General features: G+C 41.2%; 1 protein-coding gene across 1 annotated transcript in view; it reads right to left on the reverse strand.

Moving 5' to 3' along the window:
• The window catches only part of cacna1ha (calcium channel, voltage-dependent, T type, alpha 1H subunit a), a 101,309-nt gene extending 91,225 nt beyond the window's left edge, over positions 1 to 10,084 (reverse strand). Inside the window, exons 1-2 of the mRNA XM_079366074.1 lie at positions 9,734 to 10,084; positions 8,276 to 8,741 (exon numbers count right to left, since the gene is read on the reverse strand). Of these exons, the coding sequence (XP_079222200.1) occupies positions 8,276 to 8,717 (442 nt within the window). The 5' untranslated portion in view covers positions 8,718 to 8,741; positions 9,734 to 10,084. The remainder of the gene's footprint in view (positions 1 to 8,275; positions 8,742 to 9,733) is intronic.
• Positions 10,085 to 19,854: the final 9,770 nt, after the last annotated feature.

The following is a 19,854-nucleotide window of genomic DNA, read 5'->3' on the forward strand; positions in this document are numbered from 1 at the left end:
GTTAATACATTCTGGATCAGCGCATTGACTGGCCTCTCCTCAGCATCTCCAGAAACCCAAATACAGCATTCTGGCAGCATCGATCTAAAAGACGCATTGTTGTGTTGTTGATTTGGGAGAAACCGCTTTAGGCATCAAAACCTCTTCACTTATAATCAACACTCATTCCGATAGCATCATGCTTGAGATACAAATTAGATAGCATTATCTCCAAATTCCAATCTGTCTCCAATTCCATACAGATGGTAAAAAAAGGCACATCACATGGTCAGAAAAATCCCCCCATTCATTTATTTTTAACTTCTCCCTTTTTTTTGCTTACGTGAGGGTTCAATACAAACCTGAACATCTGCAAAAGCCTCTTATCACCACTCAACAGGTCGACTATGTTTGTATATTTGTGTTTCACAGACTCACCGGTGCAAGAGGCCCTCTGAACCTGTTTGCAGCCTGACTAATGGAGACAGACGTTACACATTCAATTGTTTTTAATCGATTAAGCATGTCTGGACTCCGAATCTGAACTAGCCATCCTGTTATTCTGTAACCCCATGTAGATGTTCCGTCTTATGACAGAGTCACAGGAAGTGCTAAAAGGCATTTCTCAACTTTATCAGAGTTCTTCTGGAGATATTTTTAAGGATCCAAAACACGCTCATGCTTTTGCATTTGTGTCATTTTGTGGACGACCAACTGAATTGGCCCGAAAAAAGCTCTTGGTTTTTGCATCAGTGCACCAAACTTCAGAGGCGAACATTATTTCAGTGTCGATTCATCTTTGAGGTTACATTTATTTCTCTATACAAGTAGGAACGACTGTGGAAATGGAAAACACCAATCATAAGGTAAGGTAACTTGTGGAGCACAAAAAAAACAAACCCCCAAACTAAAGAATCAACCTGACTGCATTGAGACCAATCTGGACACTTTAATACATTCAGTAAATTCTCATCAGAGATAAGATATAAAATAGGACACTTAAGATCTTAAGGTTTAGTAGGTGACACAATTTACACAAATAGGAGATACACATAGCCTAAATATATATATTCCATTGTTAAAAGAAGTCCATTGGTTTTCAGTGTACCATATTTATAACTTTGTCACTCAATGTCGTGCTAGTCCTTTACCATTGCACAGCTAGCACTGTGCAATGGTAAAGGACAAACAATACTTTAAGCACCCCTGAAGCTGAATACTTTTTTAAGAGCCTGGCCTTTCACCTTAAAATTGTACTTGTTGAAAGCCAATAATAAAATCCATGCCGGATTTAGCTTTTAAACTGTGCTGTGTGGCCGCAGACTCAGGAGCAAAGCATTAAATATAATAGAAAAACCAATAGCTCCCGCTGTGATTACAGCTCCAACAGATACGTGCACTTCTCCAGACATCTTCAGATGTTGATGCACAGATGAGAGAGCACGCCAACGGATCAATAATGAATACAATAAACATGATGGATAAGAAATGCTGCTTGCCGAAATGCCAGCCTGGTAATTGTGGCCAACTGTTGACCTTTTTCACGGTCACATGTGATTACTGCAGAAGCTTCCAGGGGGATTGTGTTTCTCATGTTTGGCAATCTGGAGTATGTTAAAAAAAAAAGAAAACTGGATTTGGAGACACCATTTTTGACTGTCCAGGAAAAATGTAAACCATCTCACTTTGTTCTTTTAATATAAGGAAAACGCTGATTGAACTCATTTGTACCTGAAACAACACCAAATCCAGATTACTGATACTCTACGTCGGACTACAAGTGTCAAACAAGGGAGGAAAAAAAAAAACAATCTCAAGACAGTTTAAATAAAGCTCCTTTGAGGAAGTCTTTGTTAAAAACTCCTTACAGGTGCTTGTTGTGGAAAATTTTAATCCATGTGTCCTATATGCGCTGTACAAAGGTCTCATATAATCTATCTGAAATGTCTTAGAATACTACATGCACAGCCTATCGGGTGTTTTGTTTCCCATTATTTCTTGCAGTTTATTCTATTTCGCACCGTTTGTACATGTGGGAATAGTGACCCTCTCACTCTTCTCACTGGACTCCATCTCCTTCTCAGCCTTGGGAGATGGTAAATAGTCACGTAGGCTCTTTTTTCTCACACTAGGGGATAGATCGTGCTCTGCCAGGTGGGCAGTGGCCCTATGTGGTGATGGGCAGTGCCCTGTGTAATGTGATGGAAATGTGTAAGTGTTCATGTTTGCCTTTTCTCTGGGCCTCTTCCTCCCCTCAGCGTGTGAGAGAGGGGTCTTCGAACACTGATTCTGCCTTCGAATAAATGTTCATTGAGACCAGATCGATCTTGGGGTTCTTTTTTGAATAGATCTTCTCACTCTTTATTTTCACTCTTTGGTAATGGAAAAAACTCTGCAACAATTTGGCGTTGTCGGCAGGATCCAGCGAGCTGTTACACGAGGGAAACGGGAGAACGGTGCTTGGCGCCAGCTTGAGGAAAAACACTCAGTCCACCTGTTTGAACAGGGGAGCCGGGATCTCGTTTCCTGCGTCTACAGCCGCCTGGATCCAACGGACTTGATCCGAGAGAATTCTGGGTGAGATGCTATTCAAATTATAATTACAGACTCTCCGGGAAAGGGACCGACGGGTGTTCTTATGATTTCAAGCACTATAAAATCTAAAATCAGGACTTTCCAAGGGAAAATTCAAAGTGCTCTTGGTATTTCAAACACTATGAAAGCAAGAACTTAGGATTTTCTCTTGCAGACTCAGTGGTCTTATGATTACAAGCACTATAAAATCTGAAAATCAGGGGACTTTCCAAAAAATTAATTAATTAAAATTCAAAGCTTCAAATGCTTTTAGTATTTCAAGCACTATACAATTCAGAAATCGGGAATTTTCTCTTGGAAACTCAGTGCTCTTATGATTTCAAGCACTAAAAAGTCTGGAAATCAGTTCAGCAACAGACGTCTTGACTGTTAAAATCGGGTCCGGATCCAGTAAGGGTCATGTCCTTTTCCCGGACACTCCAGTGTGTAATATTTTTTTTTTTAAAAAGAAGAAAAAACTGAAAAAAAGGGGAAAAAACCCCAAATATGGTGAAAAATGTTTCGAACGTCTGAATTAGTGGATGAATGAATATGGATTTCCAGAGGGACGTTCGTTGAGCTAAAATAAATATAAATTAAATTAAATATAAATAATAATATAAATACAGTATAAATAAATAAAAAAAGGTACAGGTGAAAGTTAAGAAGGATTTGGAGAGCTATGGGAGTCATGACAAATGCATGAGAAGACTGCAGTGAGACTCTCGCTGCAAAAGGGAGAGAGAAAAAAAAAAGTTCATGTAAAAGAATGGGAGAGGGAAGAGTTTACAGTGGGGATGTAACTGGAAGAAAAAAACAGTTCAGCCCACCTCCATATAGGTCTAGTGATACCTCACACCTCACGCCTGTCTCCTTATGCACCATTGCAACATGCTTTAAGACACAAAAAAGCACCTTACTTAAAACAAATCTTAAACATGTATTTGGGGGTATGGCCCTCCCTTTAGTCCTGGCTGCAGTGGCCCCATGTTTGACTCCAGCCCTGCACCCTTTGCTGCATGTCTTCCCTTCTCTCTCCTCAATACATTCCCTGTCTCTTATCAGCTGTCCTACCTTATAAAGGCAAAAAAAACAGACTTTTATCTGCCTCCCAACCAATAAAAATCAAATGTGAAAAAACAAACCCCAACACATCGCCTTTTGAACAACTGGGCCCAGCAGTTAAAGTCAAGTAAAGGTACCACAGTGTACATGCCTTTGTGTGCTTGAGTGGCAGAGCATTTATTCTGCAGATAATATTTACACAGCCCACTGTGGACCACCAACTCTGCAGTGCTTATACAAAGGCTCCCTGCACACACACACACACACACACACACACACACACACACACACACACATTTCCACACACACACACACACACACACCCATTTCCACACACTCTCAGACACATAGAACAAAGTGCTGTCCAAAGAGATCTGCTCTTATGACATAACCTAGCTTCACTGATGAACAAGTAGCTACAGTGCAATGCTCGGCATGTGACAGTCCGTGCATCTTATTCATTAGCCAAGCTATCTCGGTACAAACAGTCCTCCTGTCGGCAGACAAAAACATGTGTCATCAAGAGAACTCCGCAGGGGGAAAAGTTTACATGTGTGCTAGCCAGATGTGAACCTGCTTCATACTCTTAGTAGTAAACTGAAGAAGTAAAGTCCCTACTACAGTGCTGTGAACAAAACAGACCTAATGTAATCCAACAGTAACATCTGTCAGACAGCTAGATGCCGTATGTGTTTAAGTCTTCAAGTCCAACTCGATCATGCTGAGAATTTCCCCCCCTCTCGTCCTCATCTGCCCGCTCTTTAACTTTAAAAGTTTCTCTCATTTAAATTTCAAATGAGAAGGTTTTGTTTTTTTTTTGTTTTTTTTACGAGTAATGAAACCAAAAGGATGATGATGGGATAAGGAAATGATACTGCAGCCTCAATAAGACACTAAAGAAATCTGGACCATCAGCGACTAGATAAGAAGTTTCTATATTGTTTTAATTGAGGCCTTAAACCAACGCAAAGAGTGATACCTTTGGTTGTAAAAAAAATAATAATACGTTTTTTTTTTAAGATAAAAAACATGAATCACATATTTAAAGGAGCAATCAGCAAAGATGTTTGATGTATCATTTATCCACAAGGGTCACCAAGATCAACACAAACGTTAGGTTTCCTCACAGGAGCTTTTAAATAAAATGTATTTCTTGCTGCAACTTCCTTTTCATCCTCATGAAGGCTTTACGTGCCGATAAATGTTAAACTCGGGGTTAAGCCTCAACTCTCTCTGCTCTTTTCTGCACACAGACATCTCCATGTCCAGAGACAGGCAGGCATACAGTATGTTCAAGATGCAGTTACAGCGGGGAGCTTTTGAAGTTCTCCGTTTCATTTACTGCCATTCTATACAGTGAGAAGATAAACTGTAATAGACCTTTTATTGGCTTTCATGTCAAACAAGGACCACTTAAAGGTGAAAAGACTATGCTTTTGTACTTGTAAGTCCATGTTGGTAAGGCATACTTTCGATGTGTTTGAGATTGTCAGCCGCTGAATGACAGTCTTTCCCAGCACGAGAGACATTTCTCATTCCTTGTTTGTTTAACTCTGAGTTAAGGACTTCTTTTTTTATTTCAAGTTCATAGATCATCAAATCAACCACGTAAAAATAAAGACTCAGAGCTAGCAAGTTATTCTTCTTCTGAAACCAATTTTGGTTGTTAGTTGAGTCTGTACATGTACAATTTTTGACTGAATTATTACTTTTGAATACTGGGATATGTTATTTTATTCCAGTAACAGTCCCTCAAAGTCAATCATTTTACAATTAGCTTTTTTTTTTTTTAATCAACTCATTCTCTCTTACTTTTGTTGTCTATTGTGGACAAAAAAAAAATCTAACTCAGTGCTTTCATACTTTCCCCTCTCAACTCTGGAACAATTTTCTCTGAACAATATTCATTTGAAATCAAACAACAAAATGAGCATTAGTCTCATTTCCAAAGTGCCAGCACAGGTCTGCCAATTCAATCCCGTCGATGTTCAACCCAACCTGGATGTTACTCCTATATCGAGGGCAGACTCCCTGAATTGTGTAATATTCTTATTTCACCAAGTATCCCTGTTCAGTAAGAGAACGTCACATGATGAGCCTCATTTCCTCGGCTGGGTTCTGTAGATCATACACCGAGCAGTCTGTAGATAACACTGTGCTATAAATTCCCAAAGGGAAATTCCCTTTTGATAACAGAAAAAATGGAGCTGTTAGAGATGCTTTGTTCTGCTCGGGGACATCAGATGGAGAAGATAATGGCTAACGTGGCAGTTTGGGTTTCTCACAAATGGTTTCACAATTCTGCCTTTAAAAACTTTTCTGGAGGACAATGATGTGAAAAGGCCTAATATATGACCAAATACCTGAAGTAAAGACTGAGTGTGAAAGATGACAGCATTTAATAGACAAACAGGTCTAATGAAACAAAGCATTGCATTTGTGTTTAAATTAAATCTGTCAATGGCTCCATTTTCAGCTTTGGTTGATCAGACTTTATGCTAGCTGTTATGTCATCAAAAAGTGACATGTAGAAATGTCAAACAAGGCTTAAGGACATTAAACATTGCGTCTCTTTTAAATTAAATTCCACCAGGTGGATTTCTTTTAACTATAAATCATTTTCTCAGTATGTGCACTGGTGACAGACAGTGGTTCAAATGAGCAAACAGATTCTACATTAACTGTTTAAAAAAGGATCATTTAACTTTTGTTTTGTCCGAGCTTCAAAATGTCTCATATCCACAACATGCTGTTTCCACAACTCCAAAATATATAAGTCGGTACTGGCTTTAAAAAAGGGAGTATCAGCAGGGCTATATTTCATCTGGTGTAATGCCTTTGAAGCTTAACTCATATTAGGGGGGCTGAGGTCTGGATATCTTGGTCTGTGCTGCACCAATTGGACCATATCACAGGACTGCTGGGGGCATGACAGAACATGGCGACCTTATATGCACTTGAGGTACACTTGTATGTCTCCCAATAAGATCAAATGTGAAAGATTTTCTGTTTGGAGAAACACATCGCAAATGCATGCAAAGTCAAAAAAACCCAAATATCAAATAAATCATTCAACCAATGCATGTCCATCCACATATCAAGTCTTCCAGGCCTGTAGGGGGTGCTAAACTGAATAGTTGTGTTTTCTTTTGGACTACTATAACTGCTACTTTACCTTGTTCAATTGACACGCCACTAATAATTAAATGTTTTCCCTTACAGAAAAAAACAGCTCACAAAATCCAGGAGAAAAGATACTCCTGCTTATTAGATCCCAGGTACACCAGAATGTACTTATCAAATAAATATGACTCAGGTCCTGATTTAGTTTCTAAGCCGCCCACCTCCCTGCATCAGGAAAGAAAAATATTGCAGCGGTTCATCTCGTTCTTTTTATAGTGCTCAGATTTGGATGCACATAATGTTCTTTTTCATCTTTGCTCCAGTGTGTTAAAACATCCCACAGATGAAAATGATCCAGGCAGGATGTTCGGCTCAGGGGTAATAATAGATACTAAAACAGACATGAGTGGCTTAACGTGCATTTCACAAAGACTGTTTGGCATTTATTTGAAAATGGGGGGGGGGGGGTGCTGTGAATCAAAGATAGATATGTTTAGGTACAAACAATTACTGAGGGTATCTTTAAACATAGTGGGCGGGCAACTCTGAACTTATCCAAGAAAATGTTTATTCAAACCAGTCCTACCTAAAAGAAGAATAAAAGTAGGGAAAGCGAAGTGTAGTTTTAGCAACTGAAATGCATACCAAGACAGCGAAAGATGTTTCCCAATAAGACCGGAAAAGCGCACGAGTCCCAACAGAGCTGAAAAAGCAAATATATGAATAATTGTTTCCTTTGCTCTTTCTATTATGCTTTTTCTGGTTCTATATGCTCTTCAGTGTGTTTTCAATGTTCTCTTGTGCATGTTTAGGCACATCTATTTGCAAAAATTCAAAGTCTGTGGAAGCGCAACAAAAAATCCAATGGACTTCAATGGTGACGGATTTGTCGGGAATCATGTGTTTGTTATTCGATGAACAGGATCTTAAGCGGAGCTCAAATTAGCAAGAGTTTACAATCATTGCATGGAGTTGCATTGTCTACAGCCGCTCCTTTGACCGCAAGCCAGAGCGAGAGCCTGCTTCTTTTAAACGTCTTAGACATAAAGACAAGCGAGTCGTCAACTGAAACGCACGATCAGCAAGTTAACCGTCTATAATGGAGATCAACTGACACCGCAACAGAAAACCGCAGACCAGTTCACAAAATTTAGAATGTAAAACAACCACATGTCCAGCTAGTGCAATGGGGCAACTCAGTATGTACAGTCAATTGTACCACGAGAATAAACTCGAGATAACAGCAGCAAAACCTGTATGTTATTCCAACAGCCTCACAGTTCATCAGTAATCCCAGAGCCATAAACACAGGTGTCCAAAGCAGGGTCTACCCCGTTGTTTTGACAAATGAACCAGAGACGTGTGGAGCCTCTCACCAGCGATTGTTTAGTCTCAAGGAATCAGGAATTCACAATGTTTACATGTCAAACATAAAGCTTTTACAGAGCTTGCAATGCTCACACATACAGAAAGCGGGGGCATATTTGGTCTTACCAGGAGCTGGACCGTTCTGCTTCCAGTATGTGAAAAGGATATGGGTTACAGACGACGCGTAGACACCAATTGCGAGGTCTTGTCGTTTGCTTCAAACAGAAGAAGGCCACCGGGGCCAGGGCCGGGTACGGCTGCTGCTCCTCCTCCTCAGAGACACAATCGGGGTCACGAATTGGAGCGTGGATCCGAACTCCCAACGTTGGTCCAACTTCCGGCTCAGGTTCCTGGTCTTCACGCTCCTCGTTCTCAGGACTCCACTCTCCCCCGCTACTGCTCCTGGTCTTCCTCTCCTCCTCCTCCTGGTCTTCCTCTTCGGAGCCTCCTCCAGGGCCGTCATCTTGGCCCAGGGCGTCCGATCCGTAGGGTGTCTGTATGGCGAGCCTCACCTCCTCGTGCACCTTCTCCTCCTCCAGGTCCCGCCCCCTTATCACCTTGGGGCTCTCTGTGTACTCAAAGCGCGCTCTCCCCTCGCCATCAGTCATGATAGAGCATCAGGCAGAGCCACTCTAAAGGGAGGTCAGAGGGAGAGAGGTTAGGGAGAGGTTGGATGTAGGAGTGGTCGATAGGGGAGAGGCAGAGAGGTGGAGGAGAGAGTATTTTGTAAAGATGTGAAGAAATAAAAAAAAAAAAGGAAAAGGTCGGTGGATTCAATTGAGAAAGGAGCAAAACAAACATCTCTGAGCAGAAAAGAAAACATACTCTCTTGTGATCAGTCTAAAGAAAAAAAAAACAGTTTGTGTTCAGAAAGCTGACGGCTCAGACACTTCCATTTTACGGGAGCACTACATTTAAAAATCAACAATCTTCATGAATAAATATGATATGAACACAGCAAACTGACAGAAAGACAAGTGTAGTTGATAATACTGGGAAAAAATGTCCCATTTTTGTTTCTCTCTGAGTGCTAGAGAATTTATTGTGGTATTATTGGAGCAGTAGGGATTTTTTTTTTTTTGACTGTCTCCTCGCTCTTCCTGTTGCTATGTGATTGAACAGATGGACTGCTCTGTCTCCGGTCAACTGGAGGTTTTCTGAGCCCACACCACGCAATGGTGGGCAGGGAATGCGCAAAAAAGAAGCGGAAAAACAAACACTAAATGGCACACTAATCCTGATTATTTCATTAAAGTCGAATTCCACCGAGAACGAAAGAAGAAAAAAAAAACAGTGTCATAACAGACTTCACTGTTTGAAGGGCGTTTAAATGGGCTTTGTTGTTTGCAGTTGGAAGTGACAAGCGCATCTCACTGTTGTGAGCCTGACAAAGGGGGAGAAATGTTCACCATGCTCACGGCAGAATATCTGTGAAAAGTACTTGACAGAAGCATGGTTAGAATAAGCGCATCACCTGTGTTTCTTGGGGTTTTTTTGTTTTTCGTTTGTTTTTTTTTCTTTGCTTTTTTGGCTGTAAAAGACAAAAAAGTGGACTCAATTGTCAACGCAGTAGACATTCGAACATTAACAGGCATATAGATATGACAAATGTCTTGTGATTTACCTTATCGAGACGGAATCGGAAGTTTTCTTGAGCATGATCCGAGACTTTCCGTGTTTCTAGCGCACCCAGCCTTTCTCAGCAATCCTTTCTTTCCCTTCTCTTCTACCTCCTTAAAAAAATCTCCTCCGTTCTTGTTCTTCTGTTTTTCCCCCTCCTGAGATCAGAGGTTATCCGTTTCCAAAATTAAATCTCTTGAAGTAATCAAAGAGTCACTGAGAGTGGTCTCAGTTAAACGGGAACATCTATCCAAATCCAGGCATCCATCCATCCGTCCATCCTCGCTGAGGTGTTGGTTACGCAGCGTGGAGCGGAGATGCGCGCAGGAGGGTCGGGCCGTGTGTGTGTGTGTTTGTGTGCTTGTGTGTGTGTGCGCGTTTTGAAGCTCCGTGGATGATCTGACAAGAAAAAACTTGGCCGAGCAACCAGGAGCCCTGACACGTGATGTGATGCCGGACTCCAGGGACGTAGCTCACAGTGGGAGACACACACACACACACGCGCGCGCGCGCGCGCGCAAATCCGCGCACACCCTGCGATGTTTCATGCATCACCATGCAGTCAGCAGATAATGGAAATGGTATGAATCATATATTAGCCCGTGCTTTCTGTGGGCACGAGCACAGAAACACAAGGAAGTAAAATAACAATAAAAATAGTTGTACTCATCTTCTTGAGGTTTACTTAAAAAAAAAGTAGCGATCAAGAGATCAAGCTTAATTGTGCTGAAATCATTTGTATTCAGAAAAGGGGATGGAGAGAGAGAGAGAGAGAGAGAGAGAGAGAGAGAGAGAAAAGAAAAAAAGGTTTGCTGAGTGAGGTTCATGCTTGCTCTATGTCACACTGCAACAGATGGGGAAAATGGCACATTTAAAGTGGGGCGAAGTTTAATTGGACTAAAGGCTTGATGTTCACCAAACTGTATAAAAAGGTGGACAGCAAAACCCTCAGTGAAAGTGAAGCCAACATATGTGGAGCTCCCCCTGCTGACAACAGTAAAGATCCATCTATTAACAGATGTGACACGGGTCAAACTGTAACATTTAATTATAAATATCAATAAGGTTTCTGTCATTAAGTTGATTCTTTATCATGCTGATTTATGTCAAAGTGTTTTTGATGCCATAAAGAGATGACTTCATCATTTTGAGTTTCAGTATCTGTTTTTTTCCGACAGATACAAGCAGCCCCCTTTTGTCCCCTGTGCCATTTCCCTTCTTAATTCAAGAGAAGGCAGTTGTGTTGGTAATGTTGGTTGGCACCAGTGATGCTGAGGCCATTGTTGTGTTTCAGTTTGTATCTGACCTCAGCTGTGTCGCTTTGGTCACTTTGCATCAGCACTGTTGACAAATGTGGCTCCTGCTGTGCTGTGCACCGACTACGCAGAGAAGAGGAAGAACAGGGCGAATAAATATAGCCAAGACTGATATGAGAGCCATTGAACGTCCAAGAATATGTTCTGCTTTAGGGGTGAGATGTGAATTTTTCGGCTCATCCAGACAGATCCAGTTCTTAATGTCCTGGTTCAGAAGGACAACACCAGTGCAATTTGTCAGCATCCGTTTGGCTTTGTTTTCGTACAATGGGGAAGAGGTGGAGATGCGTAGGCCATATTTATACAGTTAATGATCACATCCAATGACCCCCAAAAGACTCGGCCCCATTCATAAGAAGAAACAACTGATAAAGAATTGATTTTAGTGGTACTCGTAAAAACAATCAAAATGATTTACAGATAAAAGTCTCAACAGTTGTCTTGTAAATCAGTTTGGTGACAGGACAGATATGGGAGCTAATTTGCTTAAGTGAACTTCCCGAGTGTTAGCTCGTAAGCTGTGCCGCAAGCAGTACAAATTGCTTACTCAACCTGCTCCTGGAGCTCGTATCACCAAGGGAGTTTTTGCCATTTACATCTGTAGTAAACAAAGGAGTTACAGAACACCAGGAGGTCAGGCTTTTTGGACTGTCGTGCCCTTTCTGTGCCGCCGTAGTTGGAAGAACATTTTATTTTTACGTCTCTGAAGATTCATTCTCATACGGGTCATAGTGAATCACAGCTTGATCTGAAAGAAAAAAACATTTTGTAAGGCTTCTTCTCTCTGTATCCTGTAATGTTACAGTTGCCATGCAAAATGAAGGCTTGAGTGATGGGAAAGAGAAAAGTGAGCCTCATCAATATTGTTTTGTTTTTTTTTGCTCATAATTTGGAGTATCATTTATATTGTGTTCAGCACATTTGTCATGCTTCAATTGCTGATTCAATGAAACATCTGCTGCGTCTGTGCCGCATCGTCGTCTTTAGAAGCCACTTGATTTAACAATCAATTTAAACACTAATGCTGCATTAGTGATCGATCACAAATACATACACTATACTTAATGAAGAGGGTTTTATTGTGATAGAGTGAGAGAATTAGATAATTAGAAGAAGATGAAGGCAGTGTACAATTAAAGCTGTACATTTGGATCCTGCGCCGCAGCACGGCAAAAGGCTGACAATGCTACCAACAAGACCATCAAAGAAACGAGACAGTAAATGAACATCATAATGGGAATACAGAAACTGAATCAAAAGCAACCCCTCCCTCTCAAAACAAATCCCTCACATTACCGTCAAGTTCACAGGGCTGATCGGATGTCAAACATGGGCATCGAAAAAGTGTTATTCAGACACAAGGGGCGGTAGGTGAGACTTTGGCGAGAAGGTCAGCCATGTGTTCCTGGTGGATCGCTCACTCTGGCACTCCATAAAAGAAAACAATAAAAGTTCCTTCTGGAACGTCAGAAGGTAAAAACCAGCTCAATAAGAAATGTGAGCCAACAAAATGAGTCATTAAGAAGAGCGTGCACTTAAGTTGGAGTGAGCTAACTTTTTAAGGATGAGCAGTGTTTTTTACAGTTTAATTTTTTGCAAAGCTCAAACAAACAGTATTATGTGGTGTTTTAAATCAATCACGGCTCTTATACTGAATCTATGAGGACATTTGGATAGCTTTACAAGAATGTGGCCTGCACATTCAGATTGGTTTGATGTTCATGCTCAAAACAGACCAATATACCAGCGGTGCAGTCTACTTAAACCTGAGACTCAATTTGTGGAATGTACCTTTAAGAGATACTATGTTGCTAAGTTACCGGGGGAGCCACATCACTAGACAGCGTCGTGTTTTTATCCTTAAAGTTTAGTTTGAGCAGCGCTTCTGCCATGGATGGTTGACTGTCGCCAAGCTCCTACTTCCCATTTGCCTCTTAATTCAACAGTGACATGCGGGGTTATATCATTATATTATATCATAAAGCTGATGTGTATGTTGTTATAAATAACAAGCACTGGGGAAACTCCCGACACGTGTGGTTGTGCACTTTTGGCTAACTTTTGTCTCCAATGACATTAATCAAAAAGGCCCGGACCCAGACTGTTACATACTGTGTCTGTGTGTGCACACAGAGCGATTCATGAACACAGTCCTTCTCTCCAATTTGTCATCGTTCTCGGGCCTTGCACAACTTTTGTTTGGTTGGTTAACATACTGCATAAGAAATGAATAGATGGCCATTCCTCGAACTGTAGACAGCAATTACTCCTTTAAGACCATCAAAGATCCTTTATAAAGACTGGACTCTCAGCTGGGTCCGAACATTTCCAAGTGTTGTCGAGCAACATTATGGCAGCTGTGCTCATTGATTAATACAATATGTCCCAATAAGATTGGCTGCGGCCACAGTGTAATTCAGTCTTTTATTGAACAGTGTTGCCCTGCAGCTATCACATGCAGTTCACAGATCACTTTCAAGCATCAACCACGCAGAGACGAACCGAATAAATGCTGAGCATGCAGACACTAAGATGGCTGCCAACCTTTTTCGTCACACACGGCTAAATGGATAAGAAATAATAATTTGCCAAAAGGTTTATGCTCCCCTTCACGACCCCTTGGCAGAGGAGCGGTGTCCTGGAAAGCCAATTAAGGAGGTGTTCAACGCAGTGAAACTGAAGGGACAATGCAGACACTCGCTGATTCTGATTAAGAATGGAGAAGTAAGTGCACGTCTACTAGAGTGGACAATTTGCATGTTTTTGTGATAGGCTATGACTTTAGAATATTTAGAAGGCAGACATTTTTGTCTATCGTCATGTCGCGGTCGCAAAAGCTTAATTACTGTTATAATGTCATACTGTTGTGTTGAAGTGTTAACAACGTAGAGAAACTGGTGTCGAGGCTCCCAGATGTACCAACATCATGAACAGTATGATAGAGTGAAAATCTGGAAGTGATATTGAGCTATATTTCAAAGTAAAAGAACATAATTGGTTAGCTACCATAAGTTAACTGAAAAAGTTAGTGTTCACATTCTGAACTTTAGCTGCAGTCCAGATTCAACATTTTAGAGAGAGTTGTCTCCCACTGCTCCCTCCTCCCTAAAGTCAACCTGCACTCAGACTTTTATGAATTAGGAGGTCTTGACACGATCCGTAAAGTTGCCTAAGTTATGTTTGGTTTCTACTCATTTATTTAGTGTTGTCTGTTCCTGTTTCATTTAGTACTTACCCTCGTCTCGGTCTTCCAGATCCTGCTCTTCTTGTTGCTGCCTTGTGTGTCAGCTCCACCCTGATCACCCTCACCTGTGTCTCATTATTCCTTGATTGTCTGTGCATATCCCTGTGTTTCCTTCCTCCTGTTGTCAGTTAGCAGTGTGTTCTTGTGTCACCTCGTGCTAGCGTTTTTCCTTGCGAGTTTACTCGTGTTTTTGACCTTTTGCCTGCCCCTCTTGGATTGTTTGCCTATTGGACTATCTTTCTGTCTACAGACCTCGACTGCATTAAACTCTGGCTTTTTCTGGAACATCCTGCTGTTTGAGTCCTTGTCGTACCTGGTTGTTATAGGTCTGTCCTTTAAAAAAAAAAAAAAAAAAGTCAAGTAAAAATCAGTTATATCTGAACCAGCTTGCTTTCCAACTTCCATCGCTGCAGCACATGTTGGTTTGCTGTTTGCCTGGCAAACAAAAATGGCCGAATGAGGTTGCCTTAAAACCCTCTACATCTACCTAGATTGCTGTCTGACAATGTTATAGTATGCAATAAGAAATGTTTTAAATCTTTAAATTACCTTGAAGGTGGTTTAACGCTTACCCTGATTGATGTTTGACTAAAGAGATGATGGATTGTAAAATTCTTAGGGGAAATTCATTCGTTCATGTAAAGCAAAATACTTGATAACCATTCAGCAACGAGAAAATATGAAGTGAGATTTGGCTTCAAGTGTTCAGATATTAAGTTTGTCTGAAGACCAATGCTTTCAGACTGTCAACCTCAAACACAGCAGTACAACATTATCTAAACTTCCCACCCTCAGCGTGAACACAGAGGGATATATCTGCCTCGAGAATATAATGTACAGAGAAGGTTTTTTCCTGAGCAAGGCAAAAATCACATTTTCATGTCATCGGTATTTTTGACTCGTACCGAGGTATGTGTCTGAAAGGTTTGCGTCAGAGAATGTTCCGGAGTTAAAGTTTCTGTCCATTCATTCTCAGCTGTGAGCAAAAGGGAACAGCATGCTGAGCGTCTGGGCTCCCCTATGACACATGTCTCTCTCTGCCTCCCCCCCCCACACACACACACACACACACACACACACACACACACACACACACACACACACACACACACACACACACACACACACACACACACACACACACACACACACACACACACACACACACACACACACACACACACACACACACACACACACACACACTCCCTTCTGTCTGTCTCTCTCCCCTGCCTTTACTATCGTATAATGTATACAGTGTGGGAGAACAAATCCTCATTACTGCAGGCCTTGTCCCAAACTGGCTCCCAAGAGGTTTTGGCTAATGTTGGCTCCTGTTTCACACCACTTTTAGCTGTGTGTACGAAGCCTGAAAGCATGGTTTGGATGGAGCTTCAGGCATTGTGTACTTATTGGTAGCCTCTAAACCAACCCTTAGCAGTAAATAAAATGCCTCACAAAAAAACTCCTCTCTTTGGAAAATATTTATTTCGACTTTTTTAGAATTAACAGAGCGGTCCAAAAAGTACACAATATATTAAAAGACCTAATTGCATAGTGGACATCACTGAATGGGTTTAGAAAAGCATCGTCTGTAACACAGTTCTTTGCAGCATTCACAAATGCGAGCTAAAAATCGTAACGTGAAAAGAGTTGAAAGTATAGAAACCAGACCTTCTCTGGGTTCTGGCTGATCTAAAATTGAAAGTGAAGAAAGTGGAAAGTTGTCCAGCGGTCATCAGAGTCAGAATACGACTACGTATGGAAATCCTGGACGCTCACTTGGCTAAAGAGAGGGACCAATCAGTAAACTGGTCAAAAATCATGACCACCGATATGGCAGTGGATTGGTGCACATGGCATGGAAAACCTGCACATTTGTGAAGGCACCATTGATGTTGAAACATACATACAGGGTTTCCAGCAACATTTGCTGCCACATGGACAACTTATTATTCAGGTTGATCCCTCCTGCAGTCCCAAGTTGTGACCATTTGAAATTGTTTGGAACAATTTGAGGCGTAAAACAAGAACTTTTGACTCGATTATGCATAAAACCTCCGCTTTCAAATTTACAGAAATGGTTTTCCTGCGTTCCCAAAAGGCTTACTGAGTGTTCTTTTAAAGAAAAGTCAAGCAACAGAGTGGTAAATGTGCCTCTCCAAACTTTTGTTTGGAAGATGTTGCAAATACAAAATTAGAGCATTCTTTTCCAAAAACAAGGAAATATGTCAGATTCAACGTTGATTTTGTCATCTCCGTGCCATTTTTAATCAAATATGGAGTTAAAATGGCAACATTTTTTCAAAACAAGAGATTAATCCTGATCTTCTAGTATTACTATCTATTTACATTGTGTCACATATAGTCCACCACAGAACCTGAAACTAAAAGGTTTCTAATTTTTTAGGACTAAAACATCTTTCTTCCCACACTTTAGTGATTCAGTTCTATAATACGTATTGCCACTAGTCTGGATCAATAAGACTGCAAGCTTCCCACAGATAATCATTAGTCTTGTATGTATAGTCTCTGCCTTCCATATCCTGCCTTTTCCGACCACTTCCCCATCCACCCCCCCTCCCCCTATCCCATCATCCCCCATCTTTGCCTCCTCGCTGACTCCCACGCTTTCATCATCCAGCCTTTTCTTTCTGCTTTTCTCATCTCCTTCTCATCAGTCTACCATTGCTTGATCCCACTCAGTACAGTGGAAGAAAGAGAAAAGCCGTCGGACAAACACAAAGAGATGGGATTTCAGTTCAAATTATATAAATCTGAAAAATGAGACACGGAATCAGACAGCAAGTGGAAGCATGAAAATGTACAGGATCAGAACGAGATCAACCTTTCCTTACATGTACGACTCCATGTAGTTTAGAAAGTAAATCTTACACATGATGTTTACTTTCAGTTTATTATGAGTAAATGTAAAATGCATTATAAAAGGAAAAACGTATCAAAGGCAGTGGGAGCAAAACCGGCTGAACACGGACACACAAGAAAAACAGCACTTACGAAAGCACTCTCTGGCAGCAAGGCAAGGCATGACTACGTTATGCCCCCACTGTTTGAGTGACAGCTAATCTCCTGAGATGTGCAGGGCAGAAACTCAACGACATCAAAGGTGTTTCCAAAGTAATGAATTTTACAAAAAAAAAAAAAAAAAAATGTCCAGGAATAGTTGTTTAAGATTTTAGCATTATCTTGTTTTTCTCTATGATTTGTCTCACTCTGTCCACTGATCTGACTTCGATAGATCACCCCCGTCTCTGGGGGACGGCGCCGTCTCATTAGACCTTGCTGACGTATGTGAAGACAGGGAGACCCTTCATGTCATATTTCACAGGGCTTCCCCCCCCCCCCCCCCTTGCAGGAGCCTGCACACTTCTAGAATGTACAGTACATGTGCAGACCAGAGTGCATCACAAGTGTATCGCACAAAGTCCCTGAAATATGCATGTTCTCGATATATTATTGAAATCAAGCTAAGAAAAGTAAACCCGAGCTGCATGCAGGCCACAGTGAAAAAGGGAGACTGGCATGCCTATAAAAAATAAAGAGAGAAAAAAAAAAAGGATGAAAGAGTTGTGTTTTTTTTTTAATCCATGATTTAAGCTGCATGCCAAAGTGATCAGTCTAATTAGGGTGTGAGGGAGGAAAAAATATTGCTGCACTCATAAAAATAACAGGAAAACAGTTACATAATGAGCTAGAAATACCAACGGGACACATTTTGCGCGCACACAAAACAGTACGGAGCAGCGTCACCGACGGCTTTAAAGGCGAAGCTGTCATGCCACAGAGTGCACTCAGGCATGCAGCTTAGTCATACATGTTGTCATGTGAAAGACACCTGTGTGTGTGTGTGTGTGAACGTGTGTGTGAGAGGCATAAAACCATTTCATGCATTTTCTGCGGTCTCATCTGCGTTCACTTGAATGTCAATGACGTGCAGAGTAAAGCTCAGTCCCGATACAGTACATGTAGTTTAGAGGCTTCCAACAGGTGAAGCTTGACGCTGTGACAGCCGCCTGAAGGACTACTTTACAGTTCCGGCAGGAAGTCGCAATGTCCCGATCGTGAAAGTGCGCAAATGGAACCCAATTCTCGTGCCTTCACCGGCAAAATCAATCACAGCTTGTGTTTATGACTTCACAAACAAGAGGCTCTATTATGTGTGTGTGAGAGATTTAATCAGGCACTGTGCAGTAAAATAGCAACCCCCGACCCTCCCCACCCCCCCCACCCACCACCACCACCACCCTGTTATCAACCGTTTTAAAACCGTGCATGCTTGCTATTTTGATTGTTTTGGAGCTCGAAATCATTTTGGTGCTTCTCGGTTAAATGATATGATGTCAGAGTTTTTCGATCCGGAGCCTTTTTGGTATCAGGTACCTTGATGAAACAGACCTGAGGAGGACAAAATGTTTACCGACGTATCCTCACGTATCCATGTCTCATTTTCATGACCTTTTTATCTCAGCAGCAACATGGCGGCGGCGTTCAGTAGCTGCTCCTGCTTCCTCGTGTAGCATTCTTTGACGCGTTTCAACATCCAGCGTTTCTATGGCAACCATAAACATGCCTTGTCTCTTTGTTGATTGGTTAAATGTTTTAGTATAGTTGCACTGTCGTTCATTCGCTGCTCTGTGTGCCCTTGAATTGCCCCCCGGGGACAAATAAAGTTTTTTGAATTGAATTGTCACGGCGGCCAGCACAAAAAGATACGTCTAGTTAGTTACAACTATGAAATGATGGATTTCTCTGGCTTTGATTACAGTTGAATAAATAGATTTGACATATATGAATGTACAATTCTTTTTATTCTATTCTAAAAAGTTACATATTGTATGTTTAAACTTTTGCATCTGAAATATTTTATATTTAAAAACTTATTACATAGATTCATGCCCAAGCAAACACTACACATGAGAGTATATACTGTACATATTGTGCTCTTCTTATCCTCAATCTGCTGTCGTTTCAATTTCACTCTTTTACTTGGACATTCAAACAGCGACAGGGACACTTTGATGAAATCTTTACCATTTCCATCACTTGTTCCACTTAAAAATACATCAAAGTTGTATTAATCTCACTTATGCAATCCCGCTCGGCTGTGTGCAACCTTTTCTTCATCTATAAATAATTTAAGTTGTTTATTTGAACATCTACAAGCAACATAAATGATCTGAGTGTGGAATAGCAATGGTGAGGAGCTGATGAATGTTGTGTACTGTACATGAGGATCTGATTCATGGCTGCTGTGTCTTGTGCACTCTGATTCTGTTGTGTCTGAACCCTGTCTGCTATCACACTTTGAAAATAAAAAGAAATATACACACACACACAAACACACACACACACATACAGGCGGCGACTTCCTGCTGGCCTCTTCAAAAATATAAAACTGATTTTCAATACAAAGACCTGCAGGTCGCAGGGCGTCCTCACCCACACATACACCCCTACTGGTGTACTTCAAACCGGCTCAGAGAGACATGGAGAGGCTCAGACCGGAACAGAGGAGAGTAAATAGAGGAACAGAGGTAAACAAAG

Source organism: Symphodus melops (assembly GCF_947650265.1).
Source record: "Symphodus melops genome assembly, chromosome: 17".
Classification (NCBI taxonomy): Eukaryota; Metazoa; Chordata; class Actinopteri; order Labriformes; family Labridae; genus Symphodus; species Symphodus melops.